Here is a 25,448-nt window from a genome sequence, read left to right as displayed (position 1 = left end):
CTGGAAGCAGGTCTGCGACCACAGAAACGCCTTTCTGTTCCCCTAACTATCGAATCCCCTACCACTATTGCTGTCTTGTCTTTTCTTCTTCCTCCCTGCACAGATGAGCCACCCATGGTGCTCTGGTCATGACTGTCTCCCATCGGTTATTCCCATAACTGAATACCGGTTAGAAAGTGGGATGCCCTCTGGTGACTCCTGCACTACCTGCCTTGTCCTTCTTGGCTGTCTGGCAGCCACTCAGTCCTTCTCCACCTGCGTTCTCTTAAGTTGCGGGGTGACCACCTCCTGAAACATGCTATCCACATATCACTCATCCTCGCGAATGCACCTCAGTGACACCAGCTGCTCCTCGAGTTCCAAGATTCGGCACTCAAGCTTTTGCATTTGGCGGCACTTTCTGCATATGTATTTGTCTAGGACATGGGTAGGGTCCTGGAGTCCCCACATGGCACAGGGTGTGCATTCGACGAGTGTGAGCAGCCCTGCCATTCCTCAAATTATTTATTTACTGCACTAAAATTGAAGTTAACTAAACACAAAGAAATGGTTATAAATAGAACAAACAAACGAGTAACCACCTACTGACTACTGGAATTTTAGCTTCTACTCAGTAGATAGACTTAAATGTTAGAGAAAAAATAAAAATCAGCAGAAAAAAGAAAAGAAAGTAAGAAAATACCCACCAGAAAATACTCACCGACTAGCTCCAGTGCCTCGCTGCTCTCTCTCCCCTTTCGCTCTGTTTATAGCTCCGAATTTTCACCCAGCCAATCACCCACCAGCTTCCCTGTGATGTCACACCTCGATTATTCTTTCCGATCGTGTGCTCTGCTGTTGGAGATGTGGAGATGTTTTCTGCTGCGGTGCCTCTCACAATGTGCTCTGCTGCTGTGTCTCTGCCAGTGGTTTCCACATTCTTTTTAAACTTCTCTCTCCCAATGTGCTCTGCTGCTGTGGCCGGTGGTTTCCACACTCTTTTTAAACTTTTCTCTCCCGATACAGGATGGTATAGTTAGTCTCATCAACACTGGGTTACGGAGGAGCATGGGAAATTAGTCTGGGTCACCGTCCAGTAACCCCAGCTGGACAATGAGATTGTGTGAACACTGGGCGAGTGCAGGAATAGGCCTGGCTGTAGGTTGAATGACCTGCCAGTACTGACAGATAAAGAATGGGCACTAGGCCAAGATACCAGCTGCAGCCCATGGAACTGTAGACCAGCACAATCTGGCACTACAGGAATGAATAAGTTGGAGGGGGGAGTAAAGACAATTATTTTTTAAAATGCTGAACCTGAGTAACTACCAGGCCTTAGATTCTGAAGTTCATGAGTCCCTTATCATTGCTGAGTGCAAATTGTTCTTGGTCAACATTATGTTGGAGTTTCATCCTAGGCCATTTCAGAGATTGACATTAGGTTAAATGCTTCCTGACATCAAGATGGATCCCCTTTAAACCAGTAAAAATCTTGAATAAATTTTGTATGTATTTCCAAATTTAATGTGTTCCCTAATGTGTTTAATGTGTTTTAGGGATTATTGTAATTGAATTTTCTGCATGAATGGATATTACAAAGTAGATTGCAAGACAAATACTCTTTTCCCTTTGCAATACTATTTGATGCAGAGTTCCAATGAAGGGTTAGGCATATTTATCGAACCATTGAAAAATGGTAGACACAGAACTGGAATATAAAGGAAGTCAAAGAAAATGAAGAGGCAGAAGTTCTAGGGGATAAAAGTATTAAGGACGAAGATCAAGAAATGTTGCAAAGCAGGTCCCAACTGATTAAAAAGGATGAACATAATGATGAGTGCAATTTACATTCTATTAATTCTCAGAACATACCTTTGACAGTCCACACCTTGCCTGGTGAAATGGTTTGGGCATGCTTACTCTTTAATTTAGGTTAGCTACAGGCTGGTGGTGGAAAGAATTAAACACAGAAGATGAAATTCAAATAGATTTAATTATGAAATGGGATCAATTTAGAAGCCAAGAGAACTGATCCTAATTTCACCTGCCGTGTGACTTGCTCCACATTCCTGGGAATTCTGTCTACTCAGGCAATTCCTATCTAACGTTTGGGAATGTTTTCTGAAACGTAATATCAGATACCTATAATGGGTGAAAATTACTGACTACATTACAATGATTTTTGATTTTTTTGTGAGTGTTCTCATTGAAGTTAAGGTTATTATTGACACACTCAGGCCAGACATTACATTCCAGTTCCGAAGAAGGGTCACTGACCCGAAACGTTAACTCTGCTTCTCTCTCCACAGATGCTGCCAGACCTGCTGAGTATTTCCAGCATTTATTGTTTTTATTTCAGACATTACATGGGTTAGATACAGGATAAAGCTTCCTTGCTCTTGCACATCAATATGTCTCAACTCCAATCTCAGGACAGCATTGTGTGACATTTTTCTTCCCACCCCAGCTACCTTCATCACTCCTTTCGTCAAGATTGCCAACTAATTTTTGAGTTGCTGGCAGCTTTCTCAGTGGATTAATGCCCATTGTTGAATTTGGGTTCAGATTATCCAAACTCTTCTTAGATGCCTTTACAGATATCAGAAAGAGAGCAACTCTGAGCTGGATTCGAAATCAGGTCGTAAAATTGAAAGAACAATGTTCTCACCCACCATACTACGCAGTCCCCTGATATACCATTTATGATGTGATGCTCACTGTTTTTTTTAGGTGATAGCCTTTCAACTCCATTCTGTTGAACTATATTACTTGCAGTTCATGAGCTACGGCCTTGTTCAAATCTTGGAAGATGACAGGAGACTGCCTTTCTTGAAATGTTCTAGGTAGTTTAGATATAGCTGTAAACTAATAAGTGATTGTCAGTGTAAATTGGATCTACCAAGTGCATTACAACAGTTGGAATTCACCATTTGAGATCACAGGAGTGTCTAGATCTGGACATCTTACCACTGCAGTTGATTAAACAATTTTAAGCCATGCAAATAAATGTACATTTTACTAAAAAAAAAAATCCTCTGCATCTATTATTTAAAGTTGTGACTAGAAAGAGTCCTGACTGCAGCCTGTAGCCACTTGGTGGTTCAATGCCACTACCCTGCAAAAATATTCTTTTGATCTTTAATTCAACTTATCAATCAAACTAGGCAATAGAGCCTGTGGCAAAACAGTACATAGAAAAGGCTAGGGCCTCAACAGCAACAGACGAAGAAATAAAACCAATCCACAAAAGGAAATATATTTTCATGCCTCCCATTTTCCATTTGAGAAAAAAGGTGAAATGATCCCTTCTGTGGAAAGAATGAAAAACATCTCCCAGATGAAAAAAGCATAAAACACAGTAATCCAAACCAAAAGGATTTTTTTTAAAGAGAAAAGAATGGAGCCAAAAGGCCAGCATTGAGAAAAGCAAGAAGGCTATAAGCTCAATTCTGACATAGCTATTGGCAAAGTTTGAATCACAAAAGGCATGAAATTAAATCTGAGTAAAAGTATTCTTACAAACGCATTGAGCTATAAATAATTCACAATAGGAACTGGCAAGATTAATGAGCTGTTATTTCTCATAAGTTGAGGGTGTTAGCTGAATATCCCTTATTCTCTTACCTCACCTATTTAATGTGCCCTGTAAGGCGCCAACATGAAGAAGGAACTTAGTTCAAAATAGAATATCCTTGATCATTTTGATCCACATTTTTGTTCTATGTTCCACACCAGCTCCCTTCCACCTCCCACACCCCCCCTCCAGGCAGTTGCGTACCTTCCTCCAGACTCTGGCTTCAAACATTTTTACCTTTCAGGACGAAACTTGAGCAAAAATTAAATGTTGATACCGAGCTATACCTTTAAAGAAGAAGTGTCCCACCATGGGACCCATTGTATAACAAAAAGGTTGAAAAGAACTCTGATGAACTTTATCATCCATGTCTCTGGATATTCCTTGAATTTCTTTTGCATATTTTCGCATCAATAGTCATTGATTCTATCATTCAAGGAACCAATTCAATATTGGAAATCTTCCTGTTACATTTCTAATATCACCAACCTATAGATCTATAATGACAACAGGAAACCTTTGTTCTAAGGAGGAGTTAAGGAACTGAATTGCTGCTGTTCCGACCAGGTAAGAAGGGGTCTAGGGGCTCACTCTCAGCCTTTGCCTGTTTTAACCGTAACAGGGTTTAATTTTCAGAACACTGTGTTTTAGCTCCCCCTCAGTGAATCCTTGTGCAATGCTTTCCAATTGTAAGGCAAAGAAATCAGACAGGTTTTCTTAGATTTAAACAAGAAAGGTGGAAGTTTATTAATCTTAAAACTCTAATTCGGGTAATGGCTACGAATAAGCGATGCGACCACACTAGCATGCATATGCGATACAGACAAGTGCAGATAGAGACAGAAAAAGTAGAAGGAATAAAGAAAGAGGAAAAGTTTGAGGCAATAGATGGATTGTAGTTACAGTCCTTTGAGTTTGATGTTGAGTCTTTGGTTGCTGGTAAGTCTTGCTGTTCATTGGGGCTCAGTGCACACTTTAACTTGTTTCAATGTAGGAGTCTTTTCTCTCTTGAGGTTTACGTGTCTTCAGTGGGTCCGGAGGCTTGTGAGAAAGTGAGAGAGAGCACCAGCCAGGAGGGAGGCTGTCTTGTTCCAGGTTCAGTTACAATCTGCACTCTCAGGTCAAAACTGTCCTGTGTCAAGTTTAACAAGCTTGGACCAGCCGGCTTAACCACTCCTGCGTTTGTGGATTTCAAAGCTCTCGAAGGGGGGTGGGGGGGTGTAGGGCTGTCTCCCACCCCGACAAGTTGGGGATCACCATTGCCCAGCCCACCTCTGTTAACTGAATCAGTGAGCAATTCTTTTCTTTCTCTAAGCACTGTGTCTTAGTAGGCAAATATTCTTCCAGCCAAGTGTCTGGTGATCTCTTGTAAAACAAGACATTTCTTCACTCCAGCAACAGTTTAAAATTAATGTTCATGACAAAATTAATATGCCTCATTCTTGGCAGGTGGGGGTCTTCATGACACTGCATACAGAAATCCAGGGTAGCACTCTGAGTAAGTGACCATCTCTAGATGTTAAACCAGCAACAAAACACCCAACAGGTTTCGTAATTATTAAGTCAGTATCACCCTAGGATGTCATCCGTACCCACCATTTTATATGTGAAGTAAATATCATTGAAATGACCGTGATGGAGCAGATTGTATATGCTCTGTGGAAATAACAGACTTGATATCCTGAATGTCTTATTTCCCTACCAACCAATGTACACATTGATTGAGACAATTAAAAAAAAGCTCAGATATATTAACGGAGCATGATTGGAGATGGCAATTACTTCCATGGGCATCATGCATCCAGAGAGCTCCTTGCTCACTTTCAAGTAAAACTGGGAGTATTGAACAGGACTTCAAATGACGGAAATTAAAGTATTTTATTTATCCTTACCCTTGGTGGTCGATGTTGGATTCGTGCTCGGGCCACTTTCTGCTTGTTAACGATGTTCATTAATCTCACTGCATCAACGCCTTTCACATAAACTACAGGCCGTTTCAGCGGGTCCTCTGAGCCTTGATTCAACTGCAAAGCAGAAGAAAGCAACATCAGTGTGGTAGACATAGAATTATATAGGATTTGCAGCAGAGAACCAGGCCATTTTGGCCCAACAGGTCTATGCCAATATTTATGAGCTTCCTTTCACTGTACTTTAATCTACCCCTATCAGCATACCCTTTCTCCCTCGTGTACTCATCTAACTTCTCTGAAATGCATCTATGTTATTTGCCTCAACTACTCCATGGGTAGCAAGTTCCGCATTCTAACCACATGCTGGTAAAGAAGTTTCTCATGAACTTCTTATTGAATTTATTGATGACTGTCTTATATTTATGTTCTCTAGTACTGGTAAGAAGAACTGTGAATTGCTGCATAACGTGGTTGGCTCTTAACTGCCCTCGGAAGTGTTCTAGCAAGTCACTCAGCATCAAACTGCTACCACATGGATTTCACTTCAAAGTGAAGGTCCACTGCCAACTTCCCAAGGAAATCAAGGATGGGCAGTAAATGCCAGCCTTCCCAGTGACGCCAACATCCCTAGAAGGAATTTTTTTAAAAAAAGGAATTTAAAAAATGAAGCGTAGGAATTGTCTTTGGACCCTGCACACTCTTGGGTCCGATTATTAGAAAAAGCATGACCTGATAGGCAGAGTTCAGTAGTTGATATTGTTACATTTGCCATTAGCCTTTTTGGGCTTCAGATTACTTCCATCCATAGATCTGCCGTGACCGGAGGTTCAAATAAATTTACTGAATCCTTAATTGGTCCTAGCATGGTGTGGCTTCTATTGTTCAGCTCTGAAGTGGGAGTGGGAGGAGGATGGAAGTGGAAAAGCTGATGGAGTTACTGTCAGTAGGGAGCAGGGAGAAACTTTGTGTGTCAAAGGTCAGAGGTACTCAAATTACTTGAGCTGACCAAACGGCTCTGCAGAGAGAAAAGACTGCTGAAGAACTTGTGTTATCAAACAGTTACAAATGTAATCCAGTGGCATAAAGATCTGGTAGGTTCTTTAGAGAATCTTAGGCTCTTAATCAGTGGAGTACAAGAGCAAAAATGCATTGTGTGTTTTTGTGAAATTCCTCTTCCTGCTATTTTGATAGAAGCATTAACTGGTTTGAAATAAATGTGTGACTGTCTTTGCTAAAATAACAGAGTAGAATTTCAAAATCATATTAATACTTGTTCATTAGTATCCCATGGAGTCATTTTGGGGCCTAGAATTTCATGGTGCATTCACACACTAAGGGCTGGATCTTGTGCTCAGCCTGACGTTGGGTTCCATGGCGGGTGGGGCTGGAGAATCGGAGTGGCAGGATTGCCGGGCCCGATTTTTCCAGGGGCAGGGAAGCTTTGTAGTGGCCCCTCCACCGCTCTGTGATGGGACCCTAGTTTAAATATTTAAAATACCCCTTGGCATAAATTTCAACGTCATCCATCCTGCGATCTTCCCATCTGTTCCTGATCTTGAGCTCGACGTGCTGCACCCACATGCCTTCACTTTCCCGTCAACTCTGCATTCTGTGTATAGATGGGGGCGGGGGAAGGGGTCAACTCTGCATTTTGTTTGCAGGGTTGGCAGTTTTTTAAAAATGGAACCAGCGCTTGCTCCCACATCAGGTGACGCCGTTCAATGCGCCGCTGATGCTGCCATATGATTGCGGGGGGCAGCCGCCGTCAGTATGTTAAGTGGCCATCTGCTGCAGAATTGCAGTCATGCGGCGCCGTGGGTCCCGTGCCGGGCGGCCGCCATTTTCTGCACCTGCTGCCGCTCCCAGCGGTGCGACAACAAAATCCTGCCCTACCTACTGTTGAGTAAGTGAAATCAGAGTGACACCACAGACAGCTCTTGGACTGAGGAGCATTATTATTTTGCAGATGTGTTCAGTTTGAAACGCCGCACATGTGTCAAGCTGTAAGGCGAGCTAATGCTGACACAAGTATCCAAAATAGTGACTGCTGACCAATGGTCTTGATTATAAGCCTATGACATGTGGCAGCAAATACTTACCCAGGCTTTGTACTTAACGTTGCCAATTCATGTTGGATATATTGCTGCAAGTTTCATCACACGACCTCCAACTACCCTGCCCCCATACTCATGCCATTGGTCAACCGACATGTCAATACATGAGGTGCACTGCCTTCCTCTACCAACTGGAAAGCAATTGGACTCTTCATTACCTGATTGAATGATTTTTGACTGGCAGTCAAACAGTCTTTTATTCCCATGCCCATTTTTATAACTATTAAACAAAAGTGGTAGAGGAAATTTTTTTTAGAACACAATTTTTTATTGCCCCTGTGATTTTTTTTTTACTCATTCATGGAATGTGGACGTCGCTGGCCAGGCCAGCATTTGGGTGTCTCCCTCTCTCTAGGCTGCTTTTAAAGGTAAAGATGTGTTACCTCTTGCCTCTGGATAGGAGATGCTTTGGTCTTTCCCCCAGGGTGATCGCACAATGGCCCAGGACATGGCTACTTCACACTTTCTTTGTTTCAGAAGAACCCATTCAATTCTGGAATATTTTAGGATAGGAGTAGGATGGGTGCAATTGACACCTCTAAGCAGAAAGCAGCATCCAAGAAGTTTGTTTCCAGCAAACCAGAAGGCACGTGCCCTGCTGTAGAATTCTACATTTACACTTTATACAGCAGTGAACTAGAAGTGATCCAATGCCTTCAACTGAACTTTTAACTAAGAGAGAAATCTACAAACACATCAGACCTGAAACCAATAAGAACTTGACTTCCAAGAGAATCAACAGGTTTGCTGTGACCGTCCCGAAACCTACCCCCCACTTATAATCGCTTACCCTTTTTTTCCTCTCTGTCTATTCGTGTGTGTGTGTGTGTGTGTGTGTGTATGAACGAATGCGTGAGTGGATGCGGTTGCAACAATTTTGGGTTAAGGTGCATTGATCAATAAATAATTGATTTTCTGTTTTAAACCTGCAAGAAAACCTGTCACTGTCTGTTTATTTGATAAATAAAACACCAAGGGGTTAAACCCTAATAACAAAACACATTTTCTGCAGTCAGGTGGGATTTGAACAGTGGCTCACCACGTGGCTGTAACACTTGTATATCTCAATTATGTGGCTTATGCTAAACAAGACATTAAGCTATTTTGATGGAAGAGCAACTTCAGGTGTTACAGCCCAAATACTTGTTGCACAGTAGAATCTCAGAGACATAGAGCAATATACACTAGTTCTCAAAGCTCCTAACACTCAGCCTAAGCCTGGATATTGTCTAGATCTTTCTGCATTTCTACACGGACTGCGTAAGTATCTGAGGAGTCACAAATGGTGCTGAACATTGTGCAATCATCAGCGAACATCCCACTTCTGACCTTATGATTGAAGGAAGGTCATTGACGAAGCAGCAGAAAATGGTTGGGCCCAGGACACTACCCTGAGGAACTCCCGCAGTGATGTCCTGGCGCTCAGATGATTGACCTCCAGCAACCACAAGAGTTATAAAAACTGACTTTGTCTTTTAAAAAATGGAACTTTCTTTTGAATAAATAAAAAACTCTTCAGTTTCTCTCCATAATCTTGCATCATTGCACTTCTTGTCCGCATGACGCAAGAAAGACAAAGCTATATTAATATTACAGGGCTGACTCTCCTCTTGTTAATACTGAATCAAAGAAGTAGTTAGTTGATACATAGTTGGTTCATGTCTCACTATAGCGCTGTATTCAGTGTATGGAGATAGTTTAATGGTGTTAGTAGCTTAAATGAACCACTTGCATTACTACCAGTGTTCCATATCAGGAGCTCCCAAAACTGCAGCTCCTTTGAAATGCACAAACTTCTATTGCTGGAGGTTAGAAGCTGAAGAACCACTTGCTATCTGTCTACTTGCAGTGTAAATATAAAAACAAAGGAATTGCTAGATCAAAAAGTACCACCATCCATCTAGTTTGCCTTTTACTGTCCTGGTGGTCGCATGGTACAACAATAATGGAGTTGTTGGTTAATTGTAGAAATCTCTATCCATTAGCTTACAACAGACTCAGATATTTTTAAAAAAGCACGTGTAGTGTCTCCCACCCACCCTCCTCCTCTAACCAAAAAAAAGGACTCTGTTGTGTTGATAAGGTAAGCTTTTTATTTAAGAAGTTCTGTCCGTTGGATTGCTAACCTAACAAGTTTTGACATTTTTTTTTTTGGTTTTTCAGTAGATTTGTTGGGAATTTAGAATAGTGGGAATGGAAGTTAAGGCAGTTGTATGTTCCTCCTGCAGAATGTGGGAGGTAAGGGTCGCCAAGAGTGTCCCTGCTGACTGCATCTGCGGGAAGTGCACCCAACTCCAGCTCCTCGAGAACCGTGTTAGGGAACTGGAGCTGGAGCTGGATGAACTTCGGATCATTCGGGAGGCGGAGGGGGTTATTGAGAGGAGTTATGGGGAGGTAGTCACACCTCAGGTAAAAGAAGTAGGTAGATGGGTTACCGTCAGGGGAAAGAGAGGGAACCAGCAGGCAGTGCAGGGATCCCCTGTGGCCGTTTCCCTCAACAACAGGTATACTGTTTTGGATACTGTTGCGGGGGACGACTTACCAGGGGTAAGCAATGGGGTACAGGTATCTGGCACAGAGTCTGTCCCTGTTGCTCAGAAGGGAAGGGGGAAGAGGAGCAGAGCATTAGTCATTGGGGACTCCATAGTTAGGGGAACAGATAGGAAGTTCTGTGGGAACGAGAGAGACTCACGGTTGGTATGTTGCCTCCCAGGTGCCAGGGTTCGTGATGTCTCGGATCGTGTTTTTGGGATCCTTAAGGGGGAGGGGGAACAGCCCCAAGTCGTGGTCCACATAGGCACCAACGACATAGGTAGGAAGAGAGATGGGGATTTAAGACAGAAATTCAGGGAGCTAGGGTGGAAGCTTAGAGCGAGAACAAACAGAGTTGTTATCTCTGGGTTGTTGCCCGTGCCACGTGATAGCGAAGCGAGGAATAGGGAGAGAGAGGAGTTGAACACGTGGCTGCAGGGATGGTGCAGGAGGGAGGGTTTTGGTTTCCTGGATAATTGGGGCTCTTTCTGGGGTAGGTGGGACCTCTACAAACAGGATGGTCTTCACCTGAACCAGAGGGGTACCAATATCCTGGGGGGGAGATTTGCTAGTGCTCTTCGGGGGGGTTTAAACTAATTCAGCAGGGGAATGGGAACCTAAAATGTAGTGCCAGTGTACAGGATGTTGAGAGTAGTGAGGTCAGGGATAAGGTTACAAGGACGCAAGAGGGCACTGGCAAGCAAGAACCTGGTTTAAAGTGTGTCTACTTCAACGCCAGGAGCATCCGGAATAAGGTGGGTGAGCTTGCAGCATGGGTTGGTACCTGGGATCTCGATGTTGTGGTCATTTCGGAGACATGGGTAGAGCAGGGGCAGGAATGGATGTTGCAGGTTCCGGGATTTAGATGTTTCAGTACGAACAGAGAAGATGGTAAAAGAGGGGGGGGTGTGGCATTGTTAATCAAGGAGAGTATTACAGCGACAGAAAGGACGTTTGAGGACTCGTCTACTGAGGTAGCATGGGCCGAGGTTAGAAACAGGAGAGGTGAGGTCACCCTGTTGGGAGTCTTTTATAGACCTCCAAATAGTTCCAGAGATGTAGAGGAAAGGATAGCGAAGATGATTCTCGACAGGGGCGAGAGTAACAGGGTAGTTGTTATGGGGGACTTTAACTTTCCAAATATCGACTGGAAATACTATAGTTCGAGTACTTTAGATGGGTCAGTTTTTGTCCAGTGTGTGCAGGAGGGTTTTCTGACACAGTATGTAGACAGGCCAACCAGGGGCGATGCCACATTGGATTTGGTACTGGGTAATGAACCCAGCCAGGTGTTAGATTTAGATGTAGGTGAGCACTTTGGTGATAGTGACCACAATTGGTTAGGTTTACCTTAGCGATGGGCAGGGACAGGTATATACCGCAGGGCAAAAATTATAGCTGGGGGAAAGGAAATTATGATGCGATTAGGCAAGATTTAGGATGCGTAGGATGGGGAAGGAAACTGCAGGGGATGGGAACAATCGAAATGTGGAGCTTATTCAAGGAGCAGCTACTGCGTGTCCTTGATAAGTATGTACCTGTGAGGCAGGGAGGAAGTTGTCGAGCGAGGGAGCCGTGGTTTACTAAAGAAGTTGGAGCGCTTGTCAAGAGGAAGAAGAAGGCTTATGTTAGGATGAGACGTGAAGGCTCAGTTAGGGCGCTTGAGAGTTACAAGCTAGCCAGGAAGGATCTAAAGGGAGAGCTAAGAAGAGCAAGGAGAGGACACGAGAAGTCATTGGCGGATAGGATCAGGGAAAACCCTAAGGCTTTCTAAAGGTATATCAGGAATAAAAGAATGACTAGAGTTAGATTAGGGCCAATCAAGGATAGTAGTGGGAAGTTGTGTGTGGAATCAGAGGAGGTAGGGGAAGTGTTAAATGAATATTTTGCGTCAGTATTTACAGTAGAGAAAGAAAATGCTGTCGAGGAGAATACTGAGATTCAGGCTACTAGGCTAGATGGGATTGAGGTTCACAAGGAGGAGGTGTTATCAATTTTGGAAAGTGTGAAAATAGATGAGTCCCCTGGGCCAGATGGGATATATCCTAGGATTCTCTGGGAAGCTAGGGAGGAGATTGCAGAGCCTTTGTCCTTGATCTTTATGTCGTCATTGTCGACAGGAATAGTGCCGGAAGACTGGAGGATAGCAAATGTTGTCCCCTTGTTCAAGAAGGGGAGTAGAGACAGCCCTGGTAATTATAGACCTGTGAGCCTTACTTCGGTTGTGGGTAAAATGTTGGAAAAGGATTTATAATCATCTTGAAAAGAATAAGTTCATTAGCGATAGTCAGCACGGTTTTGTGACGGGTAGGTCGTGCCTCACAAACCTTATTGAGTTTTTCGAGAAGGTGACCAAACAGGTGGATGAGGGTAAAGCAGTGGATGTGGTGTATATGGATTTCAGTAAGGCGTTTGATAAGGTTCCCCACGGTAGGCTATTGCAGAAAATACGGAAGTATGGGGTTGAAGGTGATTTAGAGCTTTGGATCAGAAATTGGCTAGCTGAAAGAAGACAGAGGGCGGTGGCTGATGGCAAATGTTCATCCTGGAGTTTAGTTACTAGTGGTGTACCGCAAGGATCTGTTTTGGGGCCACTGCTGTTTGTCATTTTTATAAATGACCTGGATGAGGGTGTAGAAGGGTGGGTTAGTAAATTTGTGGTTGACACTAAGGTCGGTGGAGTTGTGGATAGTGCCGAAGGATGTTGTAGGGTACAGAGGGACATAGATAGGCTGCAGAGCTGGGCTGAGAGATGGCAAATGGAGTTTAATGCGGAAAAGTGCGAGGTGATTCACTTTGGAAGGAGTAACAGGAATGCAGAGTACTGGGCTAATGGGAAGATTCTTGGTAGTGTAGATGAACAGAGAGATCTTGGTGTCCAGGTGCATAAATCCCTGAAGGTTGCTACCCAGGTTAATAGGGCTGTTAAGAAGGCATATGGTGTGTTAGCTTTTATTAGTAGGGGGATCAAGTTTCGGAGCCACGAGGTCATGCTGCAGCTGTACAAAACTCTGGTGAGACCGCACCTGGAGTATTGCGTGCAGTTTTGGTCACCGCATTATAGGAAGGATGTGGAAGCTATGGAAAGGGTGCAGAGGAGATTTACTAGGATGTTGCCTGGTATGGAGGGAAGGTCTTACGAGGAAAGGCTGAGGGACTTGAGGTTGTTTTCGTTGGAGAGAAGGAGGAGGAGAGGTGACTTAATAGAGACATATAAGATAATCAGAGGGTTAGATAGGGTGGATAGTGAGAGTCTTTTTCCTCGGATGGTGATGGCAAACACGAGGGGACATAGCTTTAAGTTGAGGGGTGATAGATATAGGACAGATGTCAGAGGTAGTTTCTTTACTCAGAGAGTAGTAGGGGCGTGGAACGTCCTGCCTGCAACAGTAGTAGACTCGCCAACTTTAAGGGCATTTAAGTGGTCATTGGATAGACATATGGATGAAAATGGAATAGTGTAGGTCAGATGGTTTCACAGGTCGCGCAACATCGAGGGCCGAAGGGCCTGTACTGCGCTGTAATGTTCTAATTCTTGTAATGTTCTAATTCTAAAAAGAACTTTAGGAAACATAGGCCCAAAGTCACCTGTTCCTCCCAAGCATGTTATACTTACCACATGCCACGTCTCAAATTTCTCATGTACTGCATCCCAAAATGTGATTTTCTAAAGGAAATCTATCTAATCTGCATTTGAGTGATCCTGGGGGTGCAATTTCCTACAGCTCCTTCCGGTGCTAAAGTGCCTCTGAGGTGGCCAAGATAGGGTCCTGAGTTGACATGCAGGTTTAGCCTGCACTGAAACACAGCTTTAGCCCTTATTTAGGGAAGACAACATCTTGATGAAGCAATTGAATCTTGCGCTAGGAATGGCTGCCCGGCGGATTGTTAAAGGGCCTCTGAAACTTGCCTGCACGCACAAATGAGGATGCACGGCATTTGGGTGGATAGCACTTGACATTACATCCTCTCCTAACAGTGACCAGCTGATTGGGGAGTAAACAAGTCATTGCTGAGTGCTACTTAAAGGAATAGAACCTTTGTAATACTCACTTATGGCTAGAGGTTTGAAGAGTAGTTTTGAAACACATCAGAGACTTTCTGGGACACTTTGTCAAGACTTCACCAATGCACTATCAACATTTCTTCTGGAAATTCTCTGAGGACTTCACCTAGAAAGAATAAGTGCTGTGCTACTCTACCTTATTTCTCACCTTGTGGGAGTCACCAGGAGGAAGGAAGTGCTTGGTCATGGGCATATTGCTAGGGGTCCTCCTTTGTCTGGATGACAAATGGGAGGAGGACATGAGGCCAGGCAAAGCAGCACCAGCTGCTGGAAGAGAGTGGGGCAGGAGAGCGAGGTGGATTCCTTCCCCCCTGTGGGTAGAGGACTTCACTTCTCCAGACCTCCGCCACCGGGACCTCCAGTGCCGCATCCAAGAATCTGTGCAGCCTCTCACCTGGTCCGAGGCATTGTGAAACCTGTCACTGTGTGTCAGCCAGCGCACTCTGCACTTGCTGCGGAAGTGGGTGCACAGAGCCCACATTTACTGCTGCACAAAAACTGCTTCTAAATTAGCACTTTAATGCGAAAGCTGCAAGTTTCTGGTTTAACACCTCCAAGCAAGTTCAAATTAGGGTAATTAGGACCAAAATATGCATTCCAAATCCAGACTTTCAAAGAGGTGTATCTTATTAGCACAGGACCCAGTTGGCGGCTGTTTTCACCCTTTCACCGGAATTACCGATGTGGACCTGCTCAAAGAGGTCACTGACCCCCATATGGGTCAACCCTTGGGACTGATGCTTCCATCTTTTGCAAGCTGCAGCTCTCATTTCCCATTGCTAGATTTGAAGAATCAGCTCAGCATTTCCACTTTTAAACATAGTTTCAATCACAATCAGCAAGGCCCAGGAAAATTACACAGGTTTACATCGAATCTGCAGCACAGAAACAGGTCAATCAGCCCAAGCTGTGCATGCCGGCAGTTATGCTCCACATGAGCCTCACCCACCCCTTTTCATCTAACCCCATCAGCAAATTCTTCTATTCATATTTCCCTTGACTGCTAATCAAGCGTTCCCTTAAATGCATACAATGAGATACTTCCCATTTTGCAATATTGCCCAAGATAAATTTCTATAAAACATGCACGAGATGAAATCGGTTGTAGGCGATAGTGAACCTGCAACCTGCCCTACACCTGATTGACATCAATGGGAAAGAAAATCAGGCAGGTTTGCTATTGTTTATACTACCACAAGAAAAGATAAGTTGCTGTCAGATAAGGATGCTTGGGGTCATTTAAACAGGGTGACACAGACAGCGAGGCTACTGCGCTCAATGCATTCAATATACAAACTCACACCTCACAGCTATATACCATAGAATGTTACAGCAGGGCACTTCGGATGACAGAAACGTCCACAAATGGTGCCTTTCTAAATCAGGTGATGAAAAGTGGGCTTGTATAATTTGTAGAGGGGACACACTCCATGTTTGATGTACCTGCCAAACCTATTGTATCGAAGCTATAGATTCCTGATGCAATATGTAAATTAAGTTGAAATGTTTTGTTCTATCATTGCACCCAATATGAATCTTAGAAAAATGATGCTAGGGACTCCTGTCCCAAAAGATTTGCCAAATGTTTTCATGATGGCACCACCCTTCAATGAGCAGGTTAATGCTTCCCGATCCTCATAAAAGATTTGTATACAGACAAGGAGAGGGTGAAGTTAATTTTCACTGCCACTGCCTGGCATAAACAGGCCCTGAAAATGGCACTGGGTCACTTGCTGTCCTGTTTGAGCTGGCGCTTCAGCCACTGCCATCTTGATAAGGAGACTTCAGATGGGCGACCAGAGTACATCCTAGTCCCACAGAAATACTCTGACCCTTTGCCACCCAATGCATGGCTCCCAGTCCCGGATCCCTCACCCTTCCCCCTCCACAGGTCCTTTGTAAATTATTTTATACAGGTTAGCACTTCTAACAGACAAATAACAGACAAAGGATTAGAATAAATACACTACATAGCATAATCTCAATACCTAAACACCTCCTCCTAGCATGCCTCTGACTCACTGTTTTAAAGAACAAATAAGTTAGCCAATTCAGAGGGACATGATTAAATCATTCCCATACAGAAACACCAAACCAGCTCCGCGAAGAAAGGCTTAATCGTTGAAATCCTGTGTAAACTGACTTAAATTCCAGTAACAGTCATTCTTTGGTGAACAGGTATATGTTAACATAGTAACAAAACCAATGAGCCTTATCTATCGTTTCCTTTTCTTAGAAACTGAAAGCATTTTTCCCATCCGTAACATCAAAGACACTGGAGTTAATGATAGTTCTTGGGCTTAGCTATAAATCTTTTATTAATTTTCAACTGCTCATTGTAATTTAGCCCTGGGTCTTTGACTAGTTCAAACTGTTCCCTTCAACATTTACCATTCCTGCCCAGACAGCAATACCAGTGTTTACCTGGAGGGGTGGAGGGCTTTTCAACTTTGAGTCTGACAAAGCAGCCAAAGAAGTGCACAGAGGAATGTGCAGACTCCATGGTTTCTTGCAGTCCTGTACATTCCTAGGTCAGAGATTGAGGGGGTCTGAGAGACAAGAGTGGTGTTTGGTCTCTTTTTTGATCTTTTGTGATTGGCGATGTGGACAGCCCTTAGCCTCTTTTCAGTGCTGCGCATTCCTATCTAATATCCTAAGAAACACAAAAGGGAAACGTTTGCAAATGTAATAGATGTTTGCTTTCTGGGGCGTTCGTTTGTGTAACAGGCCAACACCTACAGCCAAGCTGAGAACTTTCAAATACGAAGCACCTCCAACGGCTAAAACTAGGGACTGGGAAAGATCCCTGGGTTCGATCCCTGTTCTGTGCTGAGTCGCAGTTGGTCCTAGTGGCATGGGATGGAGATAGGAAAACTTGGCCAGGGATCCCCTCCCTGTTCCCCAACGCCTCTCATTGTCCAGTGAGCCCTGTTGGACAGTGCTCTACATGTGAATGCCAGGTGAGGGTAGGATCCAGTAATAATTCAAAGACTATATTTTAAGCAGCCCTCGACATCATGACTGTGGTGGGAGGGTCCTGAAGATGGCTCCGGATGAGGCCCACCATGGACCTCGACATCGGCAGGGCCCGGCCGAGCCTTGTGGCGGCCCCCCAGCCGCTGGGCAAGGGGACCACAATTTGAATATTTAAATCAATTGAAATATACTCACCCGTGAGCTTAAGGGGCACTTCTGCGCCTTCAGATCCCCGTCCAGGGAAACGAGGCGTGACACTGGTGGCCAGAGGGGAGGAGGTAAGTTTATCAGTGTCGGGGTGGAGGGGGGGGCGTCAAATAAACATCAGGTGTAGGGGATGGTGGGAACGGTTGTACTTTAAACTTTGGGGGGGGGTGGGTGAAGGTCAGATGTTAAAGGTAAGTGTTTGTGGGAGGGGGGAATAGGGCAAATAGTTAATGTAACTGTTATTGAGGGGGGGGTGGGAGAAGGGCATTGGAACTTTAGTTATGTAATTCTGGGGGATATCTGTTTAAAAACTTAAATTTCCCGGCAGGGCTGATTGCCCTTTAAAAATCTTAAGATCGTGGCGGCTTTTTAGCATTCAGCCCGCACGGGCAGGCTGCTATTTTTTTGAGCTCACTGCAGATCTGCTCATTGAATCCAGCCCTATGTGTGCAATGCATGTGTAGAGACTAACGAGAATAACAGACTGCTAATGCATGAGAACAGTTGTGTACATAGTGGGTAACTTCGGTAACTCAAGTGTAAATAATAATGCATGCAAGTTTTTTTTTGTATGAAAAGGGGGTGTTTGAGATAGAAATGCAATATTGTACTAATGTGCCTCCTGGCTTGCCTTAGTCATGTGACCTCTACCATGAGGCACGTACTGCAGGCAGCCATCACAAATTCAGTTCAAAAAAGACACAGTACAAGCAAGACTGTTGTCCTGTGAGTTTGTAACATGGAGGGTAGGACCCACTTTGGCTGCGATACCACCTCTAATGCTCAAATAGGACGCCACCAATCATTGCCTAGGGTCAGACTTGACAAAAGCCACTTCAGCAAGCTACCGAGCAAGGGATAGCACCAGGGGAACTGGAGCTCAGCATGAGTTTGTTTTAGAAGAGCAGAGACAATCAGGAGGCAAAAAGCTGAGAAGTGACTTAGAGAGATCTCCACGTAAGCATGGAGCTGGAAACATTCGTCCAGGATTGGAGAGATACCCTAAATTCTAGGGCTACTCTTCAGTCCTAAAGTTTATTATAAATAACTTGGATTAATTTATACAATTTGTTCTGCTTTTTGCTGAAGGATGCATAAAATGTAGCTACTAGATTACTCTAATTTACACCAATGGTGATGTTGGGTCAGTTCCTTCTTGAAGCAATAACAGGAAAGTGTCTGTTTCCCTCTGCACTGATGACCTGCTAAAGCAATCGTGGGAATGAGCTCCTTTTAAATGCGCGATTTGTGAAAATGCACTTTTGTTCTTGGGCACATTGAATGCAGACATGCTCCTGCTTTTACTGAGGGAAATTTCATTCCTTATTAACAGGAAAAAAAGAACATTCCCAACAAGGAATACAAAAGAAAAAAGAAAGGACTTGGATTTATGCTTTACAGCCAATGGCGCACTATCAAAGTGTAGTCACTGCTGTAACATAGGAAACGCAGCAGCCAAATCATGGACAGCAAGCTCCCACAAACAGTAATGTGATAATGACCAGATAATTTATTTTTAGATATCACTGACGAATAACTATTTGCCAGGACACTGGGCAGAACTCCTCTGCTCTTCTCTGAATAGTGCCATGGGATCTTTTACGCCCAACTGATGGGGAAGGCAGGGCCTCATTTTAAGGTCTCATCCAAGAGATGGTGCCTTCAACTATGCAGCATTCCCTCAGTACTGCACTGGAGCCTAGATTCTCTGCTCAAGTCTCTGGAATGGAGCTTGAACCAAAACATTCTGACTCAGAGGCAAGAGTGCTGTTAACTGAGCCATAGCTGACACTAACCAAAATCACTGCCAATCAGGCTTAAAGAGAAAGCTGGGCCTATGACTGGGCCTATGTACTGGCATTGAATTAGTGGATGCAATGCAATATTGCAGGGTGTGTACAGCAAGTGGTTCTTTAAAAGAGAAAATATAACCACACATATTCACTGCTCCTGACTGATGTGACTTATGAGGGAAATTATCACTCCAATCGAAAACAATTGATAATGCTGAAATTATGAATCTGGATCAATAATTCATGTTTAAAATGTCTGCCATTTGACGCCATTGACACCAGGAAGAAGTACAGATAGAGTTAAATTGTTCCCACCAGCTTCACAGTACTGTATCCCCGCTCTTCTTATCTATCTATATTTGCAGAAACCCTGAGGTGTAGCTCATGGTGAGTTAGAGAATATGTTACTTTACAGGGGTGCAAAAAACAAAGTGTGACAGGGATAGGGTTACAGGAAGTCAGCGTGAAACTTTACAGGAAAAGCATGTGATATAGATAAATAATAGATATTAACCCTGTGTGATAGTGTAAGATGGGTGATTGCGAGTTGGAAGCCCCTTTTTAATCTCTCCCGATTTGTTGAAGTCAATGGAAATAAAAATCGTTATGAGCCATTTTACACTATCAAATCTACCCCTAGGTTTTGAGTCTCGATCAAAATGCTGAACACAGGAAGCCCTCACAAATGCATTTGCAATGTCTCTATGCAAGCCGTTTGAGAAACTCATCCCTTGTAGTCATGTCTGGAAACTCATTGTTTCATAACCTAGCTGTACACAAGGTTCAAGGGAAGAAAGACCCGCATTTATACAGCATCCTTCACAACTTCAGGATGTTCCGCAGCATTTCATAGCCAATTCTGTACCATTGACGTGCAAAGGTGTCACAGTGCACTGCCACAATGCTATTACAGTAACTTGTGATGGCAGGAGGTTAGAACTATTACCGAAAGGAAACTGATTCAGAGGTGAATTCCCTAGATGGAGATGTCAACTGTTTGGGAGGCAGCTTGCTGTAAACAGTTACTGTTCTACAGATGTGATGATGAGCAGACTGCTGCTGTTGCATTAACTCAGAAAACTGCTGCTTACCCAGGATCAAGCACAGCGGTCAAATACCTTCTAAGCCACTCTAAAAGACACAGGGTGCTAAATTGGATAGTCCCCGAAAACAGGCACAAGGATCACAATGTGCAATTAACCCATACCCATTGTTTGAAATGCAGGGACCGTACTGTTTATTAGCTGCATCCAGGGGCCCAGAATCTTCTTAGCTTCTTAAAGCTAGCCTACAACTCTTAAAGGGAAGCTGCATTATAGCTGGAACAAGTGTTCAGAGTCGTGCCGGAAGTGAATCTGACCTGGGAGACATTGAGGAATGGCACAACATGGGAGAGAGCAGAGTCCAAGGCTTTCCGGCATTGCACTGGAGGTCTTGATGGAGGAGTTAGAAAGGAGAGATGTCCTGTAGCCACTGTTGTATTTTGCTGTCACGGAGGGGTTACACTCACTGTCTCAAACATTAACCCTTTCAGACCCTTATACTACAGAAGCTTGACACCATCCAGGACAAAGCAGCCCAATGGACTGGTATCCCATCCACCACGTTCAACATTCACTCCCTTCACCGCTGACAGACAGTGGCTGCAATGTGTACCATCTACAAGATGCACTGCAGCAACTCACCAAGTCTCCTTCGACAGCACTTTCCAAATCCACGGCCTCTATCACCTAGAAGGACAAGGGCAGCAGATGCATGGTAACACCACCACCTGCAAGTTCCCCTCCAAGCAACACACCAGCCTGACTTGGAACTGTATTGTCGTTCCTTCACTGTCGCTGGGTCAAAATCCTGGAAATCCCTTCCTAATAGCACTGTTGGTGTACTGACACCACAGCGGTTCAAGAAGGCAGCTCACCACCACCTTCTTAAGGGCAATTAGGGATGGGCAATAAATGCTGGCCTGGCCAGCGACGCCCATATCCCACGAACAAATATTTTAAAAAAGTACATCCATAGTGGGTGAGGAGGCCCTACAACATCACGTCAAAAGGCAGTGAAAGCAGATAACCATGGAAGTCAATAAAAGGAACCTAGTCCTGAGGTCCTGAATGTAGCGCACAAGAAATTCAATGACCGCACACAAGTGGTTAAGGTCAGTGAACGCATCTTCAAATGCCATATCCCACTTAACAGCACCACTAGCCTCACACACTGCTCAAATCACCACACCCATCCCCCCACCCCTTACTCACTGAACAACAATCTGCATCAATCAGGACTCATACCTAACATTCATATGCTTCACCTCACCTTGACACACGTAGCACTACTGCAAGCCCCGCACCCATATCACGCAGCTTGTAGACACTGCTAACTATTTAACCATGACAGCCACATTGCTCAAACAGATTGCACGACACTCATTGAGATGTTTCCCTCTCTCTTGCAGGACAAGATGGCTCACAACCAGAGGCAGCAGGAACTAACAGGAGAGGGCAGCCCTGTGCGCACGTCCCAACATGGAGGAGACGGTACTGGCCATTATTGGGACTCTCATTGGTGAGGCTGTAGCCAGCAGTGAGGCTGAAGCCATTGAAGATGTGGTTGATTCTTAACTGCCCTCTGAAATGGCCTAGCAAGCCACTTAGTTGTCAAGAACAATTAGAGATGGGCAACAAATGCTGTCCTTGCCAGCGACGCCCATATCCCACGAAAGAATAAAGCAATGATACTATCCTCGGCACCTAAACTTTCATCTCAAATCCCACTTCCCTCATCATCCCATAACTCTTTTCTGACGTACAAGCTGCAGATTATGTAACCTCTTACTTTCATCCCCTCCCCTCACCACAACCTTTCTTTGTGCCTTTCAGATACCCAAGAAGCACAATCTGGCCAGGCAGTGAAGAACCACCAAGAAGAGAGTGATGATGAAGACTCATTGTCACTTAGTTTCATACTGAAGGCGGCAGCTTGGATACTGACACAGCGTGTATCCTAAAGGATAGCAGAGAGACGGGATCTGCATGTGGTGAGACATCAGGCATGAGTGTGCTGTAACCAGGGCTGGGGGCAGGGATAGTGCAGGTGCCAGCTCACTGGAGGGGGAGGTCACACATGAGTTCTGCTGCATAGGTGAGGACTTTGATGGGTGTACACAAGGAAATGCTTGTTGGATTTGGAAGCCTGCCAGAAAGGCTGCATTCGATGTCTAGAAGCATGGAGGAGTTCAGCATCAACTTGGTACAGGGCTTTGCGCAGAGTTTGGAGTCCATCCTTTCCACTATGGTGGCCAGCTTCAGAAGCACACTTGAACCAACCATGATGCAGCATCCGATGGCAGATGTCTCAGTTTCAATTTGAGCATGAGCTGCATCCACCCAATGTCTGAGTGCTGCAGTGGAAGTTCAGACGACTGACAAGCTATCTTGGCTTGCGGCAATGGAAACTCAGACTGCTGCCATCTTAGACTCACAGAATTCCTGCAAACTGCTCTCTAATAGATCTGCTCCCTTCAAACCCCATGCAGATATGGCCTCCTGCTGAGACCCCTGCTCCCTCACCTCTTCCTTGCTCTCCCAGCGGCTTGTCCTGCTCTGCATGGCTTCTGCTCCTTCACCCAACCATTCTCAAAGCCAAGAGGAAGCCCTACTGGGCCACCCATGGCTTGGAGCAACTAGTTTGTACAGAAAAGTTGAAGTCAGCAAAAGGTCCTTTAGTGCTATGCCACTCTGTGTAGACTTTTGCAACTTGAAGCAATTATGGAAAGCACCAAACACTTGCAGAATTGTAGCAACAGCCAGAGGAAATCAACCAGCAACTAACCTGCAAGTAGTTGATGGTCCCTTTAATTAGCACTGGTGGGGTATCTTTCATGCTGTTGTTCAGTGGTGCAAAGTTGCTACTGAGCCTAGTTCCACAACCACATTGTTGCTCCATGGGAAAGGATTAAATTGCGCTAAATAACTGTTGTTTTTCTCCCGTTGCCCATGATCGTAAAACATCTCCGTATTGTATTTCTGAGATCCAGAATCAGCCTTTGTGTTGGGTTTGATATCTGCAGTACTGGCTGGAGGGTGATGGCAGCTTTCACTGCATTTTTATTGTTCGAAGGATCATCAAAGCCTCTTCATTAATCACACAGGTTAATGAACAAGTGGGGGCTGCTGAGGAGGCGGGGGGACTACTTTCAAAATCACTCCCGATTACATATTCTCAGTTGGTAGCAGTCTCACCCGAGTCTGAAGGTTGTTGGTGCAAGTCCCATTCTAGAAACTTGCGTGCAAAATCTATGCGGACACTTCAGTGAAGGAGTGTCGCGCTGTTGGAGATGCCATCTTTTGGATGAAATATTAAATTGAGGCCCTCTCGGGTGGACATAAAAGATCCCATGTTCCTTTTTTGCAAAGGAGCAGGGGGGTTCCCCCTGGTAAATGGACCAATGTTTATTCCTCAACCAAAATCACTTAAAAAAAAGAGATCATATGCTCTTTATCACGTTGCTGCTTGTGGGAGCTTCCTGTGCACTAGCTTTCTGCCACGTTTCCTACATTGCAACAGTGACTACACTTCAAAACAAAATATGTCATTGGCTGTAAATTGCTTTAGGACATCCCGAGGTTGTGGAAGGTGCTGTATGAATAAAGTCTCTCTTCCTTTTATAGAGCTAGTAAATCAAGAGTTCCAACTATCTGCAAAGTAATAATCTTCCACAAAATTGTGAAACTCCTTTATCCACCTCCCCCACAATAAACTCCAACTCTCCCTCTTTCTTGTTTTAGTTGATCTGCATACTTTCTAAAGTGAAGTGAAAAAAAAAAGCTCAGCTTCTTACAATGTATAAAAGTGTGCCTCCCACCTCAATTCTGAGTGTTTAATGATTGATTTTTCAGCACGGGTCATTCTTCAGCAATAAGATGCGTCGATTCTTACAGAATCATAGAACAGCACAGCAGAGTAGGAGGTAATTCAGCCCATCAAGTCTGTGCTGGCTCTTTCAAAGAGCAATCTCTTAACCCTATTCTGCCTGCTCTTTCCCCATATCCCATCAATTTTTTTCTCCTAGTATTTATCCAATTCCCTTTTGCAGCCTACTACTGAATTTGTTTCCACCACCCTAACAGGCACTGCATTCCAGACACTAATCACTCGCATAAAAAAAAGTTTTTCCAGAAGTTCTTTTGCCAATCACCTTAATTTTGAGACCTCTGGTTCACCACCCTTCAACCATTGGAAACAGTTTCTCTCTATTTACTCCACTAAATTTGTACCTTATAAATTAGGGTTTGCACTAGCACTGTACAGGAACGGTCTGAATTCCTGAAAGTTAAAAAGATGGTTGAGGAGGCAGAACAGGCGACAGAGGCAGGACTTTAGAAATCCATTTAAATCATAAAAAACTAAAGGCAGCAGCATCAAAGAGTGTCAGAATCAATCCATTACACATGCACTCCCACAGTGACCTAGTCCTAGGGTGGGGGCTTCTGGCTGTCAAGAGAGGAAATCATGGGGCCCACATTTCCTGCCTTTCTGCCCATTTAAATTAGTGGATGGATGAAGAATCGGACACTGCAGGCTCAGAATTGCCCAGCTACCCCTCCAGGCAAAGGCCTGGATATAGAATCGGACCTAAAATGTCACTTTCGACAGGATGTAAAACAGCTTTTATAGTGGTCTTGTTGTTAATTTGGATTCTAAAAGACTTGTCCACGAATTGGTCTCTCACATTTACCCTGCTAAATCTGTCTCCTTTATCCTGACTTAGGGACCCTGTTTTTAGTGGGTCACCAGGAATCCAAGGGCATTTAATGTTATGAAACCAAGGCAGGTAAATGGAGGTAAGATACACATTAGCCATAATCATATTGAAAGGCAGAAGAGGCTGGAGGAGTTGAATGTCCTACTCCTGTCCTTAGTTCCTATGCCTGAGTTATTGCTAATATGGGCAAACTGAGGAAAATATACCCCTAGGTGATGTACACCTGTAAGAATGCAATATGCCTTTGGATAAAGGGCCTTCAATAAAGCCCAGCACCCTTTAATAATCTGTTAATAAAGTTCTTCATTTTCAAAGGACCACGCAATTTTTATTTTATCTCAACAATAAAATTCTTTGACCAAGGGGGCAGTTGCTACGTAGCATTCTTGGTTGGGGGAAGAAGGGGGAGGCTGGTGGGGAGTGGGGTAGTCCTTTGTGGAGTTTAAAAACTGTTATGTTCATTGTAGGAGTTGGTTGATGTTAATCTATGCCTTAGTTTGTAGGGTCTCCAATGGCATAGCAAGTCAGGGGATGTG

General features: G+C 44.2%; 1 protein-coding gene across 3 annotated transcripts in view; it reads right to left on the bottom strand.

The window, feature by feature from the left end:
- The window catches only part of znrf3 (zinc and ring finger 3), a 284,028-nt gene that overhangs the window by 58,650 nt on the left and 199,930 nt on the right, over positions 1 to 25,448 (bottom strand). For all 3 annotated transcript variants that reach the window (XM_068055192.1, XM_068055193.1, XM_068055194.1), the window contains one exon: positions 5,446 to 5,577. In XM_068055192.1, the coding sequence (XP_067911293.1) occupies positions 5,446 to 5,577 (132 nt within the window). The remainder of the gene's footprint in view (positions 1 to 5,445; positions 5,578 to 25,448) is intronic.

This window comes from Heterodontus francisci, chromosome 23 (assembly GCF_036365525.1).
Source record: "Heterodontus francisci isolate sHetFra1 chromosome 23, sHetFra1.hap1, whole genome shotgun sequence".
Classification (NCBI taxonomy): Eukaryota; Metazoa; Chordata; class Chondrichthyes; order Heterodontiformes; family Heterodontidae; genus Heterodontus; species Heterodontus francisci.
This window is presented reverse-complemented; position numbering and strand designations above follow the sequence as displayed.